This window comes from Emydura macquarii, unplaced genomic scaffold (assembly GCF_026122565.2).
Source record: "Emydura macquarii macquarii isolate MOO-44397 ecotype Brisbane River unplaced genomic scaffold, CSIRO-AGI_Emac_v2 contig_1348, whole genome shotgun sequence".
NCBI classification, from domain to species: Eukaryota; Metazoa; Chordata; order Testudines; family Chelidae; genus Emydura; species Emydura macquarii.
The window spans coordinates 10,460,024-10,485,871 of record NW_027131485.1 but is presented as its reverse complement, the minus strand read 5'-3'; the positions used below and the strand labels follow the sequence as shown (position 1 = coordinate 10,485,871).

Below are 25,848 nucleotides of genomic sequence, written 5' to 3'. Positions count from 1 at the left end.
ACAAAGGTTAATGTGCCTGCCACACCCTGCTCCAGCTTTGCTGTGTCTTGACTGCCTGAAGCTGGGACTGGGCGACAGGGAACAGATCACGTGATAATTGCCCTGTTCTCTTCATTCCCTCTGAAGCATCTGGCACCAGCCACTGTCAGAAGACGGGAGACTGGCCTAAATGGACCATTGTCCTGATCCAATATGGCCAGTCTTCTGTTCTTACCTCTTTTAGCTCAGGCAATAGAGGCTCATGTTTTGAGAGCGACACATCCCAGGTTCAGTTCTGACTCCTGATGACCTGCTTGGGGGCGCAGTGTGGCACTAACATGTAAAGAATTGTTTCCATATTCTAAAACTGAAACCATTGCATAGGATGGGAAATGGAGGGACTATGATGAAAACAGTCATGTATTTTATTGCATTTACTCTGTATAATAATTTATTATGCATACTGCCTTCCATTGAGTAACTTAAATCCTGTATAATCTGCTGTATGATAAAAGTTATTATAGAAACAAGGTAAAATGTCTAATTGATACAAATATATAATACAAGCAATATGTTCATATGAAAATATATTATTATTATATCAGTTGCATCTATGAATAATGTATTTATCCATATACAAAGCAAAACATTGCCAGCAATAGGGGGTTATACTTTTGCACTAGGGTCTCAAAATGCTTTATAAATAAGAATGAATTCATCCCTATAATCTCTCTGGCTTCAATTTAGGAGAGCACTTACACAGCTGCTTAAAATCAGTGGGGCTTAGACTGGGGCAGGAAAAGACTTTCCCATTCCAGGAAATTATTTGAGATTTAAAAAAAAAAATGGTTTGGGTCAATTGAAACGTTTTGCTTCGATTTCAACCATTTTTTATTTTTAAAATTTGGGGGCATTTTTTACTCTAATGAGCTCAAATTTCAAACCAATAATCTGTTTCAAATTGGAAAACCAGAATTTTTTGCTTAAAAAATTTCCCATTTTGACAGTTCCAAAACTGGTTTTTCAACATTTCTTCGAGTCAAGAAATTTGTCCGAACCAATCCTGTCCTGTGAACAATTTTGATTAATCAACATTTTCAACAAGAAAATAGTTTGCCAGAAAATTCCTGACCAGCGGTAGTGGGACTTAAGCAGGTGCTTCAGTACTTTCCTGGGTAGGACCCCTGTGAGGTAGGGAAGTCTTCTTCTTCTAATGTTATAGATGGGGAAACTGAGGCACGGGGAGGTAAGAGAATGGCACAAGGTTACCCAGAGACCCTGCAGCAGATTCAGGAAGGCAATCCAGATCAAACAGATCCCAACCCCCGGCCTTACCCCCACTCTGAGCTGAGAAATCCTATGGCTCCAGCCTGTGCTAGATAAGACGAATATTATATAAACCGGTGCCAATCTGGATAATATTTCAAACATATTTTGCATGGGGAAATGGTGTTTGTTTGACAGCAACTGGGAGGCCAGTTGGAAGGGAAGCTATTGGCAAAATGAGGAGCTCCTTTCTGCCCTTCCAGCCCTGACACTGAACTCTCTGCCTGTAGAGTGGATCTGATGACACTGACTGCTGCTCATGGTGTGCGGACAATGGCACGTGACACGGAACCTTTCAAACTGACAAACTGGGGCTCCATCACCAAGGAGGGATCTTGTCCTTACCCCATTGCCACTGGCTTTCCACGGATCAACATTTCTCATTCCAGGACACGTAGGGGAGTTTCAGCCGGGTACTCCTGGCCTGATACCGCTCACCTGCAGTTAGCACAACAGGTAAGGCCTGAGCGTTCCTTGGCCCCATTGGATTGCCGCTGGAAGGACATTTTAGGCTTGGTTTTCAGAAGAGCTGAGTACCCACAGCTCCACCTGAAGACACTGGGCTCCACAGAACAGCAGGCAGCAAAACACGCCTGCTTCCCAGTCTTGCCTTTCTTCACTCCTTTCTCCGTCTGCTAGCTCAGCACTTTCCTCCTCTCTCTCCCACTGATCACTCTTTCCCTTTCCCCTGCCCCTTTCTTAGGGCACGTCTACACTGCAGCAGAGGGTGCAATTCGCAGCTCGTATCAATCTTACTGCACTCCAGCTAGCTCAATACAAATAGTACTGAGGAGGCTGTAGCACGAGCATTAGCTGCACTATTGAGAATGGACAAAGGCGGTCAGGTGCCCTTGCTGACACCTGCGCCACTGCTATATTTAGCAAGCTAGCTAGAGTACAGCTAGCTTACAGGAGCTGCCATTCACACCCTGCCTGCCGTGGAGACGTGAGGAAGTGAAAGAAATAGCCAGGATCACTAAAATATTCGGTCTCCTCTACTCCAGTCACTGTGAATTCCTAGAAGCCTCACGTGAGGATTTTTATTTTTTACTGAACACAGCAGGTTAAACAAATCGTATCAAACAAAAAGAATATTTTCGTTTTACAAGACGCGCCGAGCTGGTTCTCTGCTGATTGCCATGTAAAGCTCAGGTCAACTCACTTGGTGTCTGGAATTTCCTCTCTCTACTGCCGTGTTTTTGCACTACCAAAGCTAGAGGTTTTCCCAAGGTGAACGTGGTATTAGAGCATTGTTATTTTCTCTACCCTTGCCAAGATTTAATGTTACTAACCCTAAAAAATACAACAGTGGGATTCAGTTACAGGTCTGATATCAGCGAGCAAAAGAAATGAACCCTATCCAGCCAGAAGCAGGAATAGCAGGGAAGCAAACAGATCAGCGTAAGCAAAAATTACCCCCTTCTCCCCAGCAGAGCATTAAGACTTTTCAATTCAACAGAAAACCCTTTGCAAAAGTGCAGCATCACCAATCAGGAGTCCCCTGGTGTTTCATTTAGTTAAGTGCTGTAAATCTGCAACCCTCCGGCTAGTCTCTGTGTTGGCTTGTGCCATGGGAGTTTCAACTCAATGGCTTAGACACTGGAGGATGTGGTTATGGTTCCTATCAGATAATACTTCTTGTGAGGAAGCAGTGAGATGGCTGGCCACAGATGACCTATACTCACAATATGCATGTGAGAGAGAGATCTTTTAGCCCTGGGCGACTCTGATTGGTGGACAGTGAACTTAGGCTGCTGAGCCCTGCCAACAAGAGGAATGTTACATCTTATGAGACCATTCTAGACTGAAGCAGCATTCATCAGCAACTGCACAGAGCAGGCCCTGAGACCTGTTCGCTGACCTCCCACCTCAGCCAGGTGGCAAGGAGGACTGAGGCTTAAAGAAACAAGCAGGTGCAGGGTGTGATGTGTGTTATTCTAATATCTGTGGTGTGTGCATGGAGGACAGGTGAAACGAGCGAGTGTCTTTCCAGAACAGGAGGAGGCGAGTGAGTGGAGTGAGAACTTTGCTGGAGAAGGCAGATTGGGATTTCCCTTGAACTCTTCCTCGGTCCTTTCAGCACCTTCTCCGAAGTGCTTTGTAGGCAAGGGGTCAGCGTTTCTCCCCCACCCCACGGGGAGACCCTCAGTGCCCAGGAGCTGCATTCTAGGCCATGTTCTAGGACATGGGAAGGGGAGTCAGAGTAGTGCAGGGGAACAAGATTGTGTGAGGGCAGCCAGATGTTCCCGCTCACGGTTTTCCTCGCAGCCTCCCTAGGTTGGGGATCTTACTTAACAGAGCCAAGATAACATTCAGGGTCTCAGGCCATGTCTCTCAGATCCAGCTGAGATATAGGTGTTTAAACACACAGGCCATATTCTGAGATACTCATTTGATGTCAGAATCTGGGCCTTGGATCAGAGCTTTGAAATGGGAATTTTAAAGAAAAGGGTACATAAGAAGGGGTCAGACCAATGGTCCATCCAGCCCAGTACCCTGTCTTCCGAGTGGCCAGTGACTGAAGCTTCACAGGGAACGAACAGACCAGGGTAATTATCAAGTGATCCATCCTGTTGTCCACTTCCAGCTTCTGGCAATTGGAGGTTTAGAGACACCCAGAGCATGGGGTTGTGTTCTGACCATCTGGGCTAATAGCCATTGATAGATCTGTCCTCCATCAACTTATCTAATTCTTTTTTGAGCCCCAGTTATACTTCTGGCCTTCACAACAACACCTGGCAAAGAGTTCCACAGATTGACTGTGCATTGTATGAAGAAATATTAAGAATCATAGAAGATTAGGGTTGAAAAGGAGCTCAGGAGGTCATTTAATTCAACCTCCTGCTCAAATCAGGACCAACCTTAACTAAACCATCCCAGCCAAGGCTTTGTCAAGCCGAGCCTTAAAAACCTCTAAGAATAGAGATCACCACCTTCCTAGGTAACCCATTCTAGTGCTTCACCACCCTCCTAGTGAAAAAGGTTTTCCTAATATCCAACCTACACCTCCCCCACTACAAATTGAAACCATTGCTCCTTGTTCTGTCATCTGCCACCACTAAGGACAGCCTAGCTCCATCCTCCCTGGAACCCCCTTCAGGTAGCTGAAGGCCGCTATCACATCCCTCCTCACTCTTTTCTTTTGCAGACTAAACAAGCTTCCTTTTGTTTGTTTTAAACCTGCTGCCTATTAAGTTCATCAGATGACCTCTAGTTCTTGTGTTATGTGAAGGGATAAATAACACTTCCCTATTCACCTGCTCCATATCATTCATGCTTTCAGAGATAAGAACATAAGAACGGCCATACTAGGTCAGACCAATGGTCCATCTAGTCCAATATCCTTTCTTCCACCAGTGGCCAAGGCCAGGTGCCAGATCTCTATCATACCCCCCAAGTTGTCTCTTTTCTAAACGGAACAGTTTCAGTCTTTTTTAATCTCTCCTCGTATGGAGAGATGTTCCATACCCCTAATCATTTTTGTTGTCCTTCTCTGTACTTTTTCCAATTCTAATATACCTTGTTTGAGATGGGGTGACCAGAACTGCAGGCAGTATTCAAGGTGTGAGCGTATCATGGGTTTATATAGTGGCACTATGATATTTTCTGTTTTATTATCTATCCCTTTCCTAATGGTTCCTAATATTCTGTAAGCCTTTTTTGACTGCTGCTGTACACTGAGTAGATGTTTTCAGATAACTATCCACAATGACTCTAAACAAATGAAATAGGGTCACTATACGTCCCCGACAGGTCTCTTCCACAGACAGAACCAAATGGGTATGGTTCCTGCTCCGACCCCGTCAATAACCTGTACTGTAGTCCAGAATGGCAAAACACCAAAGGGAACTCAGCTCTGTAGCTAGTTCATCACTGGAGCTCAGGTGAGTCCCGAATTCATGTCCTGTAAGTGTCTCCTCACCCACACAGATCACATAGCAAAGGTCTATATGGCTCCAGGGTAAGCTCACCCCCCCTTAGCATCGCAGGATGGGTCTCCGAGGGATTTAAGGTGGGTGGTTATGATATGAAAAGTGGCAAGATGATACTGCACCTGCTGCTGCTTTCTAGCTGCGGTTTCTCTCAGGAGATATAGTCACTGAATTTACTGGTAAAAATACGATTTTAATCCTGCCAGCCCTGCACAGCCAATAAAGCGACGGGAGAGCAGTGTGTTCTGTTCGCTTTACCTCATGCATCAGCAGCAGAATCAAAAGCTCAGTGCTAAAAATTTGGGCTGAGAAATTGGCTTTGAACAGGCATTTGCATAACTGCAGCCACCAGGCTCACATTTGGGTTTGTCCAAAGGGTTTTAAAGTTCTGGCTTCCAGCTAAATAGCTCAAACAAGACTGCAGCTTCCACACGATGACACCCGCAGCATGGCTAGTTTGCAGCCTTCTCATCCTCAAGGCCTGTTCTGATCATTGCTCTCAATGGACCAGCTGCCAGGAGAGAAGCGGAGGGTTTAAAGAGGCTGCACTGCATTCTGGTGGCTTCCTACAGCACTGGCTGCCTCTTGTCCTCTTATTATATCAGACCCTGTCTCTGCTGATCTTTCCATCCCCCTCCTGCTTGGGTGTGAATTCAAGAACCCTGTCAGGATGCTGGTTTGAAGGCTGGGGAGAAGGGCTGCAGAGCTGGTAAAAAAAACAATATTTTTTCCTCAGAGAAAAGGATGACTTTTGGGTGGAAATTTGACCCCTTCCCCAAATTTTGGCCAAAACTTTAAAAAACATCAATTTGGATATGCTACTGCAGTGCTTCATGGGAGTTGTAGTGTAACTGCCTCGTGCTCCCATTTTCCGCTATAGGCTATGTTCCCTGGTCTGCCTATATCCTCCACAATGCACCACACTCTTCTCACTTGGGGAGGGGAGGTGGTGCATCATGGGAGTACCTGGCTGTGGTGAATCATGGGAGATGTAGTCTGGGCATAGAGATTGGCCCATAAAGAAGAATGGGGACATAAGGCAACTGAACTACAAATCCCATGAGATACCACAGCACCATTTCCAATTTAAAATATTTTGTTTTTCCGGTGTTTTGTTTTTCAATGAAAAAGCAGACACTTCTCATAAAAGATTTAAAAACAAATTTTCCGTCAAAAAATTTCTGTGGGTAATTCTTGACCAGTGCTAGTTCATATTGTGTAGGAAAGCTATTTGTCTCATTTCTCACTTGTGAAGTCTCAGCCAAATCTTCTGCTGGTATAACTATGTAGCCCATTGACTTAAACTGAGTTTAGTCAATTTACACTAGTCAAAGATTTGATCCCATATTTTAAAAATAATCATTTTGTCAATATTATCTGCCTCTAAAGCAAAGATTGCTATGGCTATGAACTCTCTACCAAGTCAATAATATGAGCAATAAACATTCACAGTAAGGTCTTTAACTGTTCAGGAGTGTATTAGTCCCATTTATTTATTTATTTGAAACAAATAAATAAATCTCTTTTGAAAATCAGTTAAAATAATTGTTTTCAGGATAGATTATTATTATTAAAATGTCTTCCTAGAGAAAGAGACATCCACACCCCTAAAAATGATCGAGTGCTCACCACTGGAATTTCTGTACATTAACTTTACAAGGGGTTATGGTGACAGTAGCAAGTTAATAAAACATATAATCTGAAGAGTGTTCTGTTCTAATGTGTTCTGGTTTTGTGGGGCTAAGAGTTTGATTAGCCATTGGTATTGGTTCTTAGTGATAACAATCTGTAGCAATACATGACCAAATATAACACATACAACTAGGGTTGGTTGGAAAATTTCACATTTTCCCGTTGAAAAATAGGATTTTGTGTAAGTTTTCCATGGGAAAATATTGATTTTTGGTGCATTTTCCATGAAGAAAATAAAAATGAACATGTTCCATTTCGAATGGGGTTGACATTAATCTCTGCTGAACCACCATTGATCTGCCTGAGTGGCCATGATGCCTTATGGGAGTTGTAGTTCGGGATTCTCCATGCCCCAATCTTTTTTTAATGAGCCCTAAACTATGTCTGACAGTCTCTCTCTGTGGCTGACCTGTTACAATGCCTCATAGAAGATGTAGCCTGACCAGTTTTGTTCCTGCCAGTTTTGGGACAAAAACAAATGTTGAAATATTGGAATTTCCTGCAGGACAGAAATTTCAGTATTTTATCAGCTCTGCATACAACTGCTATTGCTCTATTCACTAATCCACTTTTAATTTGGCTTTGTATTAATATTATTTCTAATTATTTAGTATTTGACTGAATCTACATATAGCTACTCAATAGTATAGGCCAGAATATTGATGAGGATGGTGAAAGCATCAACAGCTTGACTTTCAGATCCCACTTGCAGAGCTGGTAACTGGAAACAAAATCTGTACACTGAGTGCATTGGATCTGGACATTGAAGAGGGACAATGAACACAGAAGGGCAGAGATTCTTTTTTCTAACCATAGCTGCTTTGTGAGCCAGAAGGTAAGGCCTGAGTTTCTTGCATTCAGAAGTTTCATTAGGTGGAAGGTGAGAACAAGGTTGCCACCCAACCCAAGTTTTCCAGACTTGCTTCTGGCTTTGTGAGTCCTTCTTGTGGCCTGCAAAACTAGTTAACAAATAGCTTGAATGTAAAGATGTCATCAACGACCCACCTGACAATGTCACCAAGTTGCTGTGCGATGAAGACTGATTCTTTTTTGTCCAGCACGAGCCTTTCCCAAAGATGACAGCCCTAGCTGAAATAACAGCTCTTAAAGCCATCAGAATAATTTCATCCTTCCTACATAAATTGTCCCTGCGGTTTCAACAGGATATAATTTATTTCTTCACTTCCTGTTCTGAACCGTTGAATAGCATTACTGTGCATTAATACACTGCCATGTTCCACTCCAGAAGTGGCTGTATAGTAATAGGGAACAAAGTGATCCCTGTAGCTTTAGTGTTCATAAAGTGCTTTGGGATTTTGTCGGGATGACAAGGGCCTTATTTACCTCTAGTTACAGTCTCTGACCTGCGTCATGTGACAGTGCAGAGAGTTTGCATTTCCTTGCGCTCAGCTTCAGGCTCTCTGCAGACGCAGTTGCTGCCCCTGGCTCTCAAAGGGAGCCCTGCTCTTTGGGATCTGCAGTGTGTCCTGCTACACCAGTCTCTCTCTGCTGTCTAGTTCTTCCCTCACTCTGGAGAACAGTGAGGCTGGCACAGGGCAGCAGGATCTCCCTGGTTCTTCATTAAGCAGGCTATTTTGCCAACCACATGCCCAGCTTCCCTTGGGTGTTTCAGGAGGCCTCTCTCACTGATTGTGGCTCAGGCCAGGAGGCCCCATGTGCACAGCCTTTGCCTCTGTAGCTAGCAGAAGCTTTGAATTCACAGATAATCCACCTGACCCTGCACAGCTACTGAGCACTACCTGGGCTTCTCCAGCTTCAGGTGAAGCCCCGTCTCCTTAAAAGCCTCTTTACAAACCGTAATCACCTCTGCCCTGGAACCAATTCTGAATCTGACCATATTGCAAATGGTGAGATCAACAGCCCACGGATGTGGCTGACACTGCTTGGCTCCCCCTTGGGGCTATCATAGACCTGCTCCTTCCTCCTCACATTTCCTGCATGTGCTTCCAGTCCCCGCAGACCTCATCTGCCCTGGGTTCTCCTATGCCTCATCTGCCACATTTCTGCCCAGAGAACCCTGGGCTCGTAGGAGGGATTTTAATAGGGCTGCCCTGTTCCCCAGGGGATCTCCTTCTTTACTGGTTCTTGCTCTAGCTCCCTTGCTGGGTGACTTCCCCTCTGGGTGGGGCCCAGCTCAGCCATGGGCCCACGTGTGGGGAAGGCTCCTCAGCGTGAGTAAGGATGGCAGAGCATGGCTCTGAGGGGACAGCTTGCCCACGCGCGTTACATTCCTGTTTGCAACGAAACGCTCCTCCGACATCGTCATCTACTTCCTCCGCAAAGGCAAATCATTTATCAATGTTTGCAGCTTCCCTCCCCCATTACAGGCCCATGCTGCCCTGCGCTTCATGGCTGGCTGTGTGAAGGTTCGTTGCTGTTCAGAATATGGGGAGGATCCTTCCACTCAGCCACCCCCACATCTCATCAAGCAGACAGGCTGGACTCAGAACACATCCACGCCTGATGCCACGCCATGGGACAGCGGCAGCACATTACAGAGAGAGTCACTTTCTTCTAAACCTGCTCCAGAGACTTTCCTCCAGGCAGGGAAGTGCTGCCATCCCTACATTCTCTCTGTCTCCAGAGCAGAGCATCTGCCTAGAGCCTTCCTCAGGTCCCCTCGGCTTGGCTTCTTGCTACAGGTTTAAAGCAGCAGCACAGCCTGCCTCACCCCATGGAGGGATGCTGGAGCGACATTGCCAGCGGGATGGGTCAGAACTGTCTGCTTCTCAACCCTGAGAAAGCAGGAGTCGTCTTCCTCCTCCTCCTTCATGTCTTCTCCTGGTCAGGAGATTTATGAGGTGGTTAGGACTCGGGGTGCCTTCTTCTGACCACGTGTGGTATGAAAACGGGCTCTCATATGCACCCTTGCTTGCCCATCACTGGCCTAGGCCCACTTGTCCTCAGCAGCACCATCATGGTCATCACCACTGGATACATCAGGGCAGCACCGGCGCTGGCCATTTGTGCAGGGAGCATTACGTGGGCTCGCTGGATTGGCCGTGACCTGGGCTTGTTGCAGTGCAGGCTGTAACTATTTGAGACCTCCTCCCTGAGCCTCATCCTGACGGGTAGGTGGCTCCTTCCAGGCCCCCAGCCCTGCATTGGCAACAGTCCATCCTCCTGGGCTGGGCATTGCTGTGGGGCTGGCTCCACCCGGCCACCCAGCGTGTCTCATCTCTGCTCACTTTTAAAACACAGTTGCCCAGGTGTTTTCCGTCCAGAGTACTGCTGGCCTTGTGCATGCTGCCTTCCTTTCTCCTCCCCCCCATGCTTTTACCAGCTTTGAATTTTAAGTGGGTGGGTTGTTTTATTATATTTGTATTGTAATTTAGTTATATAGGGTAGCTGTTGATCTCCAAGAACTTAACAAAGGAGGTTGGTATCGTTAGCCCCATTTCACAGTTGGGGAAACAGGCACAGAGTGGGAGAAGTTACTCCCCCAAGGTCACCAGCAGGTCCATGGCAGATCTGGGAATAGAGCCCAGGTTTCCTGAGTGCTAGTTCCGTGCCTTTGCCACTAGGCCACGCTGCCTCCTGAAGTACGTTTGTTTACGTCGTATTGCGTCGCATCGCGCGCTCCACCTCAGCATAGTGAGATTTATACCTACACCCACCAATGCAGGCAGCAAGCTGAAAAATACCTTGTGCTGTCATGCCGTGGAGCACTCTTAGGCTGCAGTTTAGAAACAAGGTCTCAGCATGCAACAGGGCTGTTGCCGTGTGGCAGAACTCAAAGGGTATCATATCAGGCCTGCTCACCCAAGAGGTGCCATTGCTGCAGTGGGTTAATATGGGCTGTACCATTTTGCTTCAAAGGACAGAGATCTTCTTAGAGCTCACTTAGTTCCTGAGCTTGAGTCCTGCTGGTGGGCAGAGATGTTTGTGGTTAGGTCCATGGTGTATATAATATACACCAGGCCTGCCCCACAGCCTGTCTCTTTTCACACTAGAGGAGCCTGTGTCTCACTTAATTTGAGACAAGAATAGCTTAGCTCGCTGTTTGAGTTCAAGACACACATCACACCCTGAGGAGTGGGGGTAACAGCACGGCAGAGCACACAGTCCTCTGTCGCGGGGCCCTTGCAGCCTATGAACTGCAGATGAACTCATCTCCCACTTGGGCAACCCTGAAGAGGTTGCTGCTACGGACAGCATCTGTTCACAACAAAACTGAACTTTAAGGCGATAGCATTTTCCTACTGCCAGCCCCATAACACACCAGCCATGGGCAACACCACACCAAGACCTCACTGCAATCATCTCCCTACGGCAGGTGCGCCAATCGCACTGAAGCCTTAGAGTGCTGGCCTGTTCTTTTACCCCCCAAATTAATCCTTAGAATGATATACAATGACATACATTGAGTTCCAGAGGGGTAGCCGGGTTAGTCTGTTTTCAGCAAAACAGCGAGAGTCCTGTGGCACCCTAAAGACTAACAAATTTATTTGGGCATAAGCTTTCGTGGGCAGAAACCCACTTCGTCGGATGCGTGAAGATGTATGTTCATGCATCCAACGAACTGGGTTTCTGCCCACGAAAGCTTATGCCCAATTACATACATTGCATATCTATAGCTAGAGATATAGTGATATGCACTGTATATACAGACATACCCACATTTAAGTTATACATATATATATATATATATATATATTATACATGTTTATAGATCTAGTTCTGTAAACATATACATTTATATAGACTGTGTGTATATATATATTATTAAATCTGTGTGTATAGACAGATAGGTACCTATAGCTATAGGTAACTCTATCTGTAGAGGTATAGAGATACCTCCCCAGTCTCCAGCATGTTAAATAAAAGGTAACCATCAGTGGAAAGCGAGTGTCTCTCTGGCAGGCGTGCTAGTGCAAGTGGGCGTTGGAAGTGCTCAGCGCACTGGTGCAATGATGCCGTTGTGCAACCAGGAACCGGCGACCCTGCTAAGGACCTCTTTCCGCAGCAGCCCCATGTCCTTTGGGTGTGTTGCGTGGGGCGGGCTTGAAATAATGGTGGCAATTTCTTGTCAGTTTGCACTCTGATAAAGTGGCTGTAGCCTTGCCACTGCCACCAACCCAGCTGCCACGGCTAGCAACCTGCATGGCTCAGAAACTATGCTGACTGGCTGGGAGAGATTCAGGAACCTCCAAGCACCAGCCAGGACTTCCTGCCAACCCAGCTGGGAGCAGTATCATGCCCTTACCTGTCTCTGGGGCACCATCCCGCGGGCGCCCTATTTCAATTTAACTCCCCTCACCCGACTACGGTGCCCATGGGAGTTACACTGGAACTCAGGAAACACGGTTCTAAGCAGAACACATCAGGGCAAGGGCCAGCCCTGCCTCCTGCTGGGCCGAGGACACGCTATGTTACTGGGAGGGCACTGCCAGGCACGGCAGGGGACAATACCCGCCCGGCCCCCTCACATGGGTTGGACATGTAGCTACCATAACCTGCACTGCTGCCTCCTCAGATTTCCTCCAAAGGGGAAGGATGTCAATGTTCACTCTCCAGGCCTGTGCAGGGCAGGGGGCTTGCAGACATCTGTGACTGACAGGGACCGGTTCTCTGGCTCTCGGGGGTTACGTGTGCCGCAAAGCAGGGGGGTGAGCGTAGTGCAGGTAGGCATAGCCCTGCGAGCTTTAATCTAGCACGAGTAACAGCAGCAGGGATGATGTGGTGGCTCAGGCTGGTCCTTAGGCTAGTCCCTGAGTCCAAGTCCGGTGGGGTCTTGGGTACGTAGTCATAGTTGTTACCTATGCTACCTCAATTGAACCCAGCACAGATATGCCTACCCATGCTGCAACCCTGCCTTCACTTGCAAGGACGATGGATCCGTAGACTACAGTATCTGTCTTAAGAAGCTGTTTAGCGAAGGATGCTCTGGCTAATACATGGGGGGGTGGGGGCACTGGGCGTGCGGCTGTGGCTATCTGTAAAGAGGAAGAATGCTGGGATTTTCAATGCATTTGACCAGTGAAAGTTGCGAGGCCAGCGCAGAGGTTATCGGGCGGCTTGGAGCATGCAGAGGGCAGGCAGCAATACCAACCTGTGGCGGAGGAGCCCAGAGTGCGTCCGTGGTAAGCTGTTAGCCGGGAGAGGGCAGGGGAAGAGAGAAAAGGCAATGTGAGTAGAAGAAGGGAGGTGACTGGTCTGGTATGAACCACAGAGGCGTGAGAGAGTGAAAGGTCAGTTGGGAGCAAAACCAGTGAACAATGCAGGCCCTCCAGGAAAAGTGACACAATCAATGACCTGCTAGAAGGGAGAGCCATGTGCTAAGAGAGTTACAATTACTGGGATTAGAATAAAAACCCATTCGTTTGTCTCGGAGATTGTGGCCCTGGATTGAATGCAAGGTTTTGATCAGCCTGTTGGGAGTGGTTCCAGGCCAGGTTTCTTCCTTCACTGATTTCCTTCTGAGATACCCTCTGTGCCCCCAGAACTCTGGAATTTGTCTTCAGCAGGAGGTTTAGAGCAGGCCCCTTGAGCAGTAACAATTTCACACCAAGCGATCGCTTGCGTCTACAGAGCAAATGGAGGTAGCTGAATTGCGTGTAACAAGCCACTTCTACAGCCTGTTCAGCGGAACTGCAGGACCAGCCCCAAATACAACATCCCATACACTTCTCAGGGGCTCTGGTCACCTCTTACCCCTCCCACGATGCCTGACTGGGGCAGACACTTCAGTTAGGAGTGAGGCAGTGTCGGGTGCAGGCGTGTTAGTCTGCCTGGACACATACATGTATTAGGGATGCCAGCATGTACCGCAATTTGGTGCGACATCTCTTCAGGCCCCTGTCGCTGGACTAGGATATTCCCCCACTGGCCAGAAGTTCTTCTGAGGGTGGAACCAGCAGAACAATCCCAACATGCTAGAGAGAAAACTGTCCCCCTCACTTAGAGAGCGAGCATCCATATACCGTGTACACACAGTGTGTACATATACCATGTACACACACACACACAAAGAGAGCAAGCGAACGTACGTATACTATGTACACACATGCGCACATACAGAGAGTGCGTAAGTATACCATGTACACATGCACACACAGAGAGTGCACACTTAAACCATGTACACACATCCACTACTCTGCAGCCTGAACGCCTCCATACAGGATATATGTCTTTGTGTACACGCTGGGTGGTGTGGGGAGTGTCCAACACCGCACATCGCATACTGACACAGGAGCACAGTTTAAATAGAGGCATTTCTATCTGCAAATAACATTGCAGAGACGTCTAACACAGTCAGATAAGGAGCCACCGTACATTTTAGAAAGAGATTCCAGGCCTGGTCAGTTGTAAATAAAATCTGCTATGTGGCAGGAGTTGCTGCGAGTGATCTAGTATCCTGGTAAGCTACATCAGAGAGTGCTAGTATTACTCCAATACCAAAGTGACCATCGCATTGATATCTAGGCACAAAAATACAGCTCAGCTCTACTAATTTACCATTGGAGGTTGGTCTAACCCTTGGAATGTCACACCTGTTTGACACGCCTGTTCCACATTCTCCCTAACCAGCATGACCCACCATGAGTTCTGGCAGCCTGGGGGCCCTGCCTGGGTCTGTTATTGAGCTATCCTCCAGGCACGGCCGCTGGGGATCACAGACATCTCCACATCTCCTCCCACTGTTTTCTAGAGAAGAGCCATGATCGCATTCAGCACACACCGGGGATGTATTCAGAACATCCCTGCTCTGGGATGTCATTGTCTGTCGGTCAGGTTATTAACGCAGCAGAAGGAAACGGGAACAGTCAATGAAGCCTGCATTGTCCACAGCAGCAGCAGCTTGCCATGCACAGAAACTCCGGCAATGAAGCCAAACGAAGTGGGAGGCAGGTGTGAACACCACTCAACATGGCACTGTGCTCACCGGGGCTGCTAAGTCACTGGGGCTCCCTGGCACGTGGTGCTATCTCCTAGCTGGGCTACTCGCTCCCACCATCCCTCTAACTGCTTGACGGACTGCTTGATTTACTCTCACACTGGGCTGTCAGTGGGCGTGCAGGGGAGAAGCCTTTGGTAAAGGCGGTAAAGGCAACTGTCCCCTTTCTGCCCATCCAGAAGGGTGGAGGTGTCCGGAGGAAGGGGCGTTTGACATCAGGAATGACCCATTGGGTGCATTTGTGTAAGTGCTGGTGTTGCTGAATCAGGCCTGGGACAGAGCCAGCGTTCTGAGGGGTGGGGGGCAGATGGCATTGAGGGAGCCCCAGGAGCGGCTGCAAAGCCGCTTTGAACTTGCTGCAAAAATAGCCCTTTAAAACGTGCCATTGAAAAGGAAACAATGGAGACACTGTTTTCCAAACTTAACAGGGGACGGACATTGACACTTGACTCAGGAGATAGTGGTTCCAAATGGAAGCACCAGTATGACGGGTCTTCGGTGCCCAGCCTTGCTGGGAATGGGGATTGTGTGCACAGTCTATTACGTCCCAGGCTATTCATGGAAGAGCACCTTAAATCATGGCACTGAGAACCAAGAGTGAGGTAGATGAACTGTGAACTTCATTAGATATCCAGGCAGTGCAGACACGCTCAAACAACCAAAGTCCTGACCCAGCATGCACTGGGCTCCATGTAAAACCTGGGTGGTTTCTTTGGTCGTTTCAGCTGTTCTATAGTCCGGGTTAGGAATTTGGGGGGCCTGTCCCCAGGACATTGCATTATCCACAAAGGCGCCCCTGAAGTGACGACCTGATGCCCAGGTGAGCAGTCAGTTGTCTGCTGGGAAGCCAGGTGGCTCCCATCCCCACCGTCCAAACAACAACAAGTGATTTCTGCATGACTGTGGGCATGACCAGTCTGCAGAGACTGGTGAACAGTGCAGGGCTCTCTCCTTGGCAATATCAGTTCCATGGGTTCGTGCACATGAGGCCAGAACGTTACCCAACAGGGTAGTCTGGAGAGCAACCCCGTGTGACTGAAAATGGTGCCAGCCCCTGATCCACTCCAGCCAGGTCAGGCCTTGAGACAGGTAATGGGCACTGTGGGCAGCCAGGGGGAGGGCTCTCTAGCACTCCCCTCAGAAGAGGGAAGAGAAGAGGCAGGGCTGGATTTCTGTGCCCTCACTTGCTGAATCCCACTCACGAGGGACTGCCTGAGGAGAGCTGAGGGAGGGATCAGCTGTTTCTTTGGGAGGTGAGGGGGGGGAGGTGGACAAAATCCCTGTTTGGCGACTCTGAGACCTAAAATTTAGGTTGATTTAGCTACATGACTCAGGGCAGAGAATAAGTTCCTGCCCTGTGTGACCTCACTGCCCCTGCAGATGCAAGAAGAATGGAAGAATGGAAGAATTTGATGGAAGAATTCTTCTGTCGATGTAACTACGGCCTCTCCACGGGGTAGAAAAGTCCCTTCTGTCACAGTACCAAGGGTCTAGACTAGTAGTTGTGTAGACATTCCCTGAATGAAACCCCTTTTGCTGTTCTGTCTCTCTTTTTGAATGTGTTTTAAATTTTCTGGCTTGGAAATGAAAGCTGGATAGTGTAACTAAGGAGGAGACTAGTCTGTGCATCAAACATGGTCCTCTACCTGTTGAACTGGAATTCCAGTTCCTGCTCTCCTGGGGCCCAGCTCCAGGCAATTCCAACCTGAGGCTACTTCCCCTGGCTCCGGGGATCACACTGCTGTTACAAATAACCCAAAATGCTGCGTGCCTTTCCAAACATTGTAAAGGACTGGCGTGCCCACGACCACAGCATCCACACGTGTGGGTCCACAAACACACACACAGCGGTGAGGTGAAAGTCAGAGAACAAAGGCTGGGACTGATTCGAGTTCAGGCGATCTCGGAGCAAACCATCTGCAATGACCAAATATTAATCAGAGCCGAACACAAGCACTGGCTGCTGCAGCTCTTGCAAAAGGGAGAAGCTTTGGCGGAGTCGAAATGGTGTCACTGAATGGAGCCACCATGCTGCAGGGGTAGGCGGGGAGGAGGAATGGGGCAGGGATGCAGGGAATTCCTAACAGGTGGTTATGATGGGTAAGAGGGTGTGTTTCTGTTACAGCCCCAGGAGCGCTGACTATGCACTGAAATGTTTTGTTGTTGGCTCTTTTGCACGGGTGAGCCACGGCTAATCCTGAACAGAAGACGTAACCCCGTTGGGAGGCAGGAAAGACCTGCTGGATGATGCCCCTTTTCATCACTTCGGCAAAATATATTATACATAAATAATGGTGCAGATATGAGAAACTAGCCCTTAAAGGTGTAGCTTCTGAGGGCACAGGCCTGTCTGATTGGATCTCTAGAGGCAAAAGACAGTGCACGCATGGGTTATTTAAATTGCTGGGTGATAGGAGCTCAGCTGAGAACAGCTGCAATGGCAGCGGTGCGTGGGATGCAGAGTAATGCAGACCCCCGTGAGGGAAAAGGAGCACCAGGAAGCGGGGCAAAGGTACTGGAGGGGGAGGGGGGAAACTGCACTGTGGTGAATGGAATTTGCATCCTCTGTGAGATTGAGGGTGTGTATGCAGTGGAACAGTGCAGAGCAGAAATGGGGAAGGCAGGGAAGGTGAAAACCACAGATCAGCCCCTTGCAATAAGGATAAAGCTATAGAACAACCCCCCACCTCCTCTCTGGAGGCTAATGATCTTTTTTGTTGCCCAGAGGACAGGAGCAGCATGGGCAGCAGCAGTGCGAGCATTGCCAGCCCATTCCAACTGACGTGCCTCACCCCTAATCGAGCACAGCCGGCGCTACAGCAGGGAGGAGACGTTCGTCCAGCCAGGCCTCGGGCCAGCAAGGTACATGTGGCTAACTTTAAGCACCCGAGTTTGCCTGTTGAATTGGCACTTCAGACTCTGGCTGCCCTGCAGAGGCTGCCAAACAGGTTGCCATCTACATCTTATTTTGCTGGTGGATTTTGTGGCGTTGATACTAACGCATTAGAAACCGGGCCATCAGGCTGCCAGGTCACACAGATTGCAAGAGCCGCCTGTCAATCGCAAACTCCTTGGAGCAGGGGCCAGTCTTACCTCCTTTGGAGTGGGCCAAGCACACATTAGGGCCTAACAAGGACTAGTAGACTCTGGCACAGCCATCGCGGGACTGACTTTTGATTATGACTGAGCCAGGCTGAATTCCCATTGTTAATGGCCTGGAGTTGAAAAGCTCCACAACCCCTGAGTCATCCACTCCCCTGTAAAGAGAATTTAGGCCAAAAATCTTGCAGCCAGCAGGTGGCTGAATTTGAGGGAAACCCCGAGAAGAGTAGCAGGAGAAGCGGCTCCCCCGGCGTGTCCAGTACTTTTCAGGACAGACGATTACAGAATTATGACTCCTTAGAGGGGTCAGCCACCCACGAGGGAGCTCATCTGGCCTCAGTGGCCAGTTCTCTGGGCCTCATGCAGTCATTCACTCCCATGCGGGATGGGCAGAACGTGCCCATCGGCGTGAGTGGAGGATTCTAGTCTGGCAGCATTTCACATACACATTGCACAGGAGGAACTTCTCCCGCTGATTATGGGGATGTTGTCCAAGGACCAAAAAAAGCCAACATGCATCCACTGAATTCCCACACACTGAAACCCGCTGCCCTGGGCTGCATGGGACCCAGGTAACAACACTCTCTGGATGTCTTAGTCTGCTGCAAAGGAAGACTCAACATCTGAGTTCTTCCACAGATCCAAGACCTATACTCTGAATCTACGCGCAGAAGAACACTCTGACCGTGTCAGATGTAGCCCCGCCATCCCCCAGCTTTACCTGTGATCTCGTGCTGCCGGAGTTCGTTGTATCTGTAGGACTGCTCCAGGGGTTTGATGGAGGAGTGGTAGATCTTCCTCAACCGCTGCAGAGTTGCTACAGGTTCCAAAGATGAGAAGATAGGGACAAATCAAAATCAAAGCTACTCCCAGATACCTTTGGTGTCCTGACCATCTTCCTTACCTCCCTGGCTCACTTTCATATACACACACAAAGGCAGTGCAGATAAACAAGCAAACAAATCTCCCTTTGGCTGTTGGAAAACAAGGCCTCTCTTTGTGGGTAGAGATTTCTGGTCGGGACAGATATTAAGAATGGGCACAAAATCTCATGATAGCAGGGGACTAGAGCAGATGACCAAGGAGTGCCCCACTGTCCTATGTTCCCATGTTTAGAAAATAAGGTACCACAGAATAAAAACCCTTTGAGATGCTTTGGATTAAGCTTTGTAGTTAGAGAAGGAATGGCAGATTCCTGGCCTGGCCCATGAGCTGTTCTGGTGGCATTAACCTCTGTTCGCTTGGAGATAGCTGCTGGCTGCTGCAGCCGTTGTTCGGTTTTGATTTGCTTCTGTGGAATTGCCCATAAAAGACACAGAGGAAGCAATCCTGTGGTTTTGGCATGAGTTCCACTCCCACCTCACGGATCTCCTCCTCTGATGTTCTGCCAAGTCCCTCTCAAGCCTTGGAGCTTTCCCGAGAGTGTCCATTAGTGATGGGAGAACCTCAGAAGGAGTCAAGGGTTGGTTTAAATAAGCACCCAAAATCCTGGCCCCGTTAAACTCTTTGGCAAAAGTCTCATTGGGATCATTATGGCCAGGATTTCAGTCCAGATGTTTTCCCTAACCTTCTCCAAACCTGCAAATTTACCAGCACATTGGGCAAGAAATTGCGTGATTAACTATTCTTTAATATTTGATACACAAATTCCTCAAATGCCCTTCATTGTGGTGTATGGGGGCCAAGGAGAACAGGTTCTCTCATGGCATGCCCAGTACATCTTCTTTTCTGCAGGCCAGAAGAATGGCAGGAACAGCTGTTCCCACAGTATTTTGGCCAATCTTTTTCTAGTCTCAGCTGACACTGGGAAGAGCAGAAGCAAATCAAAAGTTTCGAAAATGAAAAATAAAACTTTTTTAAAAGTGGCTCAAAACTCTTTTGATCCTCAAAAAATATTCAGTGTTGGGCTGACTTTGAGGGAAGCTTATGTCTGTTCTTATTTTTGTGGCTCTCCAGACTCTTATCTGAACTGCCTTCTTATTCACACCAGATGTACATCTTAGAACTATCTGAAACATGTAAATTCAAGGGAAATGTAAGCATTTAAGAAGCAAATGAGGTCTCTTCAAGAAATTGAAGGAGTACATGAGAGTTACCAGGCTTGTAAGAAACAAAAATTTAAGATTAAAAAAAATAAATTGCCACTAGTTCTTTTTGTTTAACCACATGACTGTGTCTTTCAAAGGCTCAGGGTGTGGTTGTGGACTATCCTCCTCTTGTTATGCACATGTAATGAGTCTGCACTTAGAGGTCTACAGAATCAATGGCCATCTCCCACGGCATGGACCTAGCAGCCACGGAATCTCCCCAAATCCCAGTCTCCACGTCTGCAATAGACTGGTGCCCACACTGAAGCACCCAACCCCCTACTTGCTTCCTGAGTGTGTTTCCTACCCACAGAACCTTCTCCTTCACCCCCACCCCCTTTTCTCACATTACCTGAGTAGTCATCTGCAGGTTTATCCTCCTTCAGTTTAAGGGTGTTCTCTATATGGGAACGGTCCCTCTTGGCGGTCTCTCCAACATCCTCAATCTCTTCTGGAGAAAAAGGAAAAGAGCATGAATGGCACACAACCCACAGCACCACACGGTGAGCAACTCCCTGACCACAGAAGGGGCTGAGAAGCATCTTTAACTCTCCTCACCAGGGAAGAATCTTTAAACCGCGATGTCATTAATGGTGTTGGCTCACAACGCTGTTTTTATTTCAGACACACCTCTCTCTCTCTCTCACAAGTCTTTGCTGAGGCTCCCAGCAGAGGTGTCTGTTGGTGCCAATTGTGATTAGGGCTTTGCAATGTGGAGATCTTTCTATTTAGAGCCCAGCAATTTGACTGCTTAGTCCTATCGGCATGTTACCCGTCATTTGGGAAGTCACAGATTCCAAGGCCTGAAAGGACCATTGTGATCATCTAGTCTGTATCACACAGGCCATAGCATTTCCCCCAAATAACTCCTTTTGAATTACAGCAGATCCAAAAACATCCAATCTCGATTTAAAAATTGCCTTGATGGAGAATCCACCACGACCCTGGGCACACTAGGAAACAAGAGCTTGATATCAATCTTATGACTACAAAATATGCAACTGAAAGGGATTCTTAATAAAGAAAACCATTAAGCAATGTGTTCAGCTGATCCATTTGCACATGCCAGCTTGCTGGATGGTAGTCTCTTCCCTGGCACGGATATGGGCAGAAAGATTTCAATATTTCTTCACCTGCATCTGTTCAGACCTGAATTACAGCTTTTAATAGCTAACCCCTGGTTTTAGTCTAGCTACCCCCGCTTTGTGTGCCCATCCAGACATTTACCTTCGGAAGAATTAAACACCTCCCACTTCCACTATTCACAAACAAAAAGTGAAAATGAAATGTGATGTTATTAATCATGGAGGGCACTGGGTGAGGCCGTGTAGACCAGCGGGATTGCCCTGCACTGGCACTCGCCACACCCACATTCAACTCCTGGCTGGGCCATAGAATCCATGGATGACCTTGGACAAGTCACTTCACCTCATTGGGCCTCAGTTTCCCCTTCTATCGAATGGGGAGAATCTTTCCTTTCTCCTGCCGTTTATCTGTCTTGCCCATTTAGACAGTCAGGTTGTTGGGAGAGGGTTTGGCTCTTCCTACAGGTTTGTACAGCATCTAGCATAATGGGGGCCCTGCTTTTGGTTGAGGCCTCTGATATGAATGTTAGTGTTCAAAGCGTATGCAGTAGGATGCATCACATCGTGATGTGACCTGATGTTGTCGGTGGCTAGACGTGGAGGTATGCATCAGGGGCCCAATCCAGCTCTTATTAACACCAGTGGCAAAGTTCCCTCTGAAAGCAGGAGGCCCTAGGCTCAAGAAGGATTTGCAAACAGTTCTGTGACCAAAAATATTCCCAGCCCAGGTGGTTGGGTTGGGATAGGGCCATCACTGACCACATGGGCAGCTCTCGCTCACTCTCACGCTGAGAGCCTGAACTGAAGCGCACACACACATCATGCAGAGAAAGGCCCTTTGAATTTGCCAAATAAAGCCACAGAGACTCAGCTCTGGTTACAGCTGGGCCCCAGCAGCCGCTCAGCAGGTCCACATGGGCGAGTTCAGTACTATGCAAAGGGAGGAGAGGGGGGGTTTCCTCCTAACCATTTAAGCCAAACACTGACAAAACGCTGAATAATTTATGTGACAGATTTCATGTGTACGTCCAAAGACAACATGGGACGGATAATTTTTCATTGTTCGCCCACAATGCCCCCTTTGACTGACTAGACCACGCGGTCCGCACAATTTGGAAATTCACCAGCTTGCTGCAGGCTTCCTAGGAAAATCTAGGGCTGCGATCCTGCTGCGTGTGGGTATGATCATCTAGTCTATATCATTCAGGCCCTTAGAACTTCCCCCAAATAACGCCTTTCGAACTACAGCGCGTCTTTAAAAAAAACATCCAATCTTGATTTAAAAATTGCCAGTGACGGAGAATCCACCATGATCCTGGGTGAACTAAGAAATAAGAGCTCCACTGAAGACAAACGGGGCTGAGCTTGGGTTTGCATCCTGCCTACAAGCTGTGCATTGCAGGAGCTGGACTTAAGGCTCCTTTTTTCCATTATTTGGCATTAATCTGAATGCCGAGTTCATCCTCCCACCTTTCCCCGCTCAGCGCTCTGGGGAAAACAACCCCAACAACTACTCAGGTGAGGAATGGAGAGTGCAACAAATCATGCAATCTGTGAAGAATCTGGGACTGGGGTAAAGATTTATCTAAGACGTCCCTTGAAATTCACATCTTTGAAATGGATTACCCCTAAGAGGGGTCATGACTCCCAAGCAAAGGCTCAAGGCTCTAACCTGCTATTCCCAGGATAGCTCATTCCCCTGTTTGATTTTTATAGCTTTGTAAACTGGACACTTCACTCAGTCTAGACCCACTTGTCTTGTGTTTGTGCTGACTCTAAACACAACGGAAACCTTAAATCACAAGGTTAAATGAAAGGTGTGGTGTATTTCAAGATGTCTGTATTCTTTGGACCTATTTCTCTGCTGTCTCACAGCCTCTGTAATCATTTACACTGGGTGCAGTAGGACCGGACTGCAGTGGAATGGTGTCCCGGCCCATTTGACGCATGGAGGATGCCATTTTGTTCTCAAAACAACATGCTCTGCAGAGCACAACCTTCCATGCACCGTGGTGGTGAAGTCATGCTGGCAGGGGCATGCCGGAAGATGTCCATTCAGGACTACGCCACTGGTACACAGTGGGCTCAATCACTATCGCAGCAGAATGCTAGCATTCACTTTGCACCGGTGTCAGTGACTGCACAAAGCACAGAGCCATGGAGAATCAGGTTCCCTCACCTTTAAAAGTCTTAGAACATGAATTTCATGCTGGTGAAAGGGGCTGTGTTGCCTCCTGGACATGGAAGTCTGTTTTTATCCCCACAACAGCCCCTGGCCAAGCTTTGCCCAGTTCACCCCCTGCCAATGTGCCTCAGCCAGCTTTGTCCTGGAGGGACCCGCCTGTAGTGCTGAGAGAGGTTCAGGGGCCAGGGCCCAGCGAGTCCTTAGCATCGCTGCCGAGGTGCCCAACAGGTGCTAACTGTGTGGTGCTGGATGTGATGGAAAATGGAGAGGGAAATGGCTTCATTTCACACAGGCTATGGCAGAGCTGTCAGATGGCCATGGACGTTGGTCTCTGTTGGCCTGATTCCGCCTGGTGGCCAAGGGGTGAAAGCCTTCCTCTCCCATTATCACCCCATCACGCCAGTGCAGCCCCTCCTAACTTTGGCAGGACAGGGATTTCCAGGCTGAGCAGCTGGTTAGGGTCACACACTGAAAGCATAAGCATTAGGACAAGGGCCATGCATTTTAACGTCTGCCAATCTCCGCTCTGGATTTGATAGTAGTTCACTCATCAATGCCCTTTGCTGTTAGGCGATTACTACAGGCAAACCTAGTAATGAAAAAGTCAGACCTATTTGTCTGGATTCAGGCACGGCAACAGCAGGAGGGTGGTTGTTGCCAGGTGGGCTGTCTGTTTCTGCCACTAACTGCTCATCTACAGAAAGTTTTTCTGCTACAGCTGGACTACTGTTATGAGAGTCATCTTTGTCCAGCTCCATATCTCTGCGGGGCACATTCTCAGGGTCTGCAGAATCAGACTCCGCTTCCTCTTTGACTCGGCCATGTTCTTTCATTGCACCAGCAGCCTCTTGGACATCTGGGGTGGAGTCTACTTCAGACTCTTCCTCTGACTGTGCCAGGCCAGCCCCTTCTTCCTCTGCCAGGTCCCCACCCTCTTCCTCTGCTGGGTCATCACCCTCTTCCTCAGACTCTGCCGAGTCATCAACACCTTCTTCCTCTGAACTTTCTTCAGACTCCTCTGCTTCCAAGTCAGGGTCTTCTCCCACTTCCTCAGACGACGCAGTGTCTGGGTCCTCCAGGTTCCTCTCTGCTGGCTGGCCATCGGTGGGGGCCTCCTCTTTCGGGCTGTCACCAGTTCCGTTGCCGGAATCAGGCACTTTCTCTTTTGCAGCTAGTCCATTGCCCCCAGGAGGATCCCCGGAGACGTGACTGGTCTCCTCCGAGACTGAGGCTCCTCTGTCTTGCTCATTTGCATGATCCTCACCTTGCACGTGAGAGTCAGCCTCTTCGTTGCCATGGCGATGACGGCTCTCATCATCATCGTCTTTCCAGCCGTCCTCTGACTGCGTCCTTTCCTCCTCCAGAGCTCCTACCGCTGCTTGAGCAGAGCCAGCACCAAGGGCCGCTTCCTGAGGGGACGATTCCTCCCTGGCCCCCGAGGGCTGCCCGCTCTGCTGGGATGCCTTGCTGGCGTCGCTTTCTTTTTCAGCCACACTTTTGCCATCTTCAGGGCCTGAGCGGTGCTGTTCCCTGGCTCCCCCCTCTCCAGCCAGAGCCTTTGTACCAGCCTGGGAAACCTGCCTCTCCTCTGCAGGCAGAGGGGCGATCTCTTCAGAGCTCCCCTTTGTGGCCGGAGGAGAGTTTTCTTTGTCCTGCGGGGACTCCTCACTCCCAGCCTTTTCCCGCCTGATTTCTACTCCTGCAACATGGACCTCCTCGTTCTCCTTTGCAGCTTCACTCCTGCTGCCTACGTGCTGCTCTTCTGGGTCATCCCCTGGGAGAGGGGTCCCCTCCACTGGTTCTGCCTCTCTCTCTCCATCTTCGTCGGCATTGCTGCCTGTGACAGGGGCACATTCTGAAACCGAGGAGGAAGAACTAGCAACGTTCACGTCATTGTCCTCCTCTTGGCTATCGTTGTTTGAGCCATCAACAGGGATATTGATATCATCACCTGTCTTGGAACCAGAGTCATGTGGCATTCCACTCCTTTCTTGGGCTGCTGCCTCATTGCTGTCTGCATACTGGAGGAGAATATTCTTCTCGGGAGGTACTGAGTCTGCGCAAAGTACCCCTTCTTTCTCCTCTAGGCTCTGGTCTCCAGCTGGTAAGTGAGTCTCAACAAAGCTGGCAACATCTTCAGTGCCACGCGGGGCAGAGACTTGCAGTTCTAAATGATTAGAACATCATCAGTCAGTTTTATCTGATTCTGCTCTTCTCCTCAAAAGAGCCTACACAATGTGTGTGTGTGTGTGTGCGCGCGCGCATGCATGCACATTTGGGCACACGTTCACTCATGCATGTGTGTGATGTGGGGTAAAATTCTGCTTACTAAAGCGATGTTGCATATGGAGTCCCAGCATGTTACAAAAATCTATATTTTGAGGCTATTATAAACTAATTTTAATTCTATCCCTGTTGATCCATGTGTGTCACAAACCATCTTTGGTTCCATCTTGCTTTTAATGCCCCTGTCAATAAGCTGTGTGCAAACAGGTGTCTGTTAGAAAGAATCTCTTATATTACATGGACTGTATGTAGGAGA

At 48.4% G+C, this 25,848-nt stretch overlaps 1 protein-coding gene across 2 annotated transcripts in view; it reads right to left on the bottom strand.

Moving 5' to 3' along the window:
- SRL (sarcalumenin) overlaps positions 1-25,379 on the bottom strand; it is a 34,758-nt gene extending 9,379 nt beyond the window's left edge. Inside the window, exons 1-4 of one of the 2 annotated variants that reach the window (XM_067551120.1) lie at positions 23,917-25,379; positions 20,389-20,487; positions 18,671-18,766; positions 13,003-13,038 (exon numbers count right to left, since the gene is read on the bottom strand). In XM_067551120.1, coding sequence (XP_067407221.1) covers positions 13,003-13,038; positions 18,671-18,766; positions 20,389-20,487; positions 23,917-25,285 — 1,600 coding nt within the window. In that variant the 5' untranslated portion in view covers positions 25,286-25,379. The remainder of the gene's footprint in view (positions 1-13,002; positions 13,039-18,670; positions 18,767-20,388; positions 20,488-23,916) is intronic. The other variant, XM_067551121.1, reaches the window with a different exon arrangement.
- Positions 25,380-25,848: the final 469 nt, after the last annotated feature.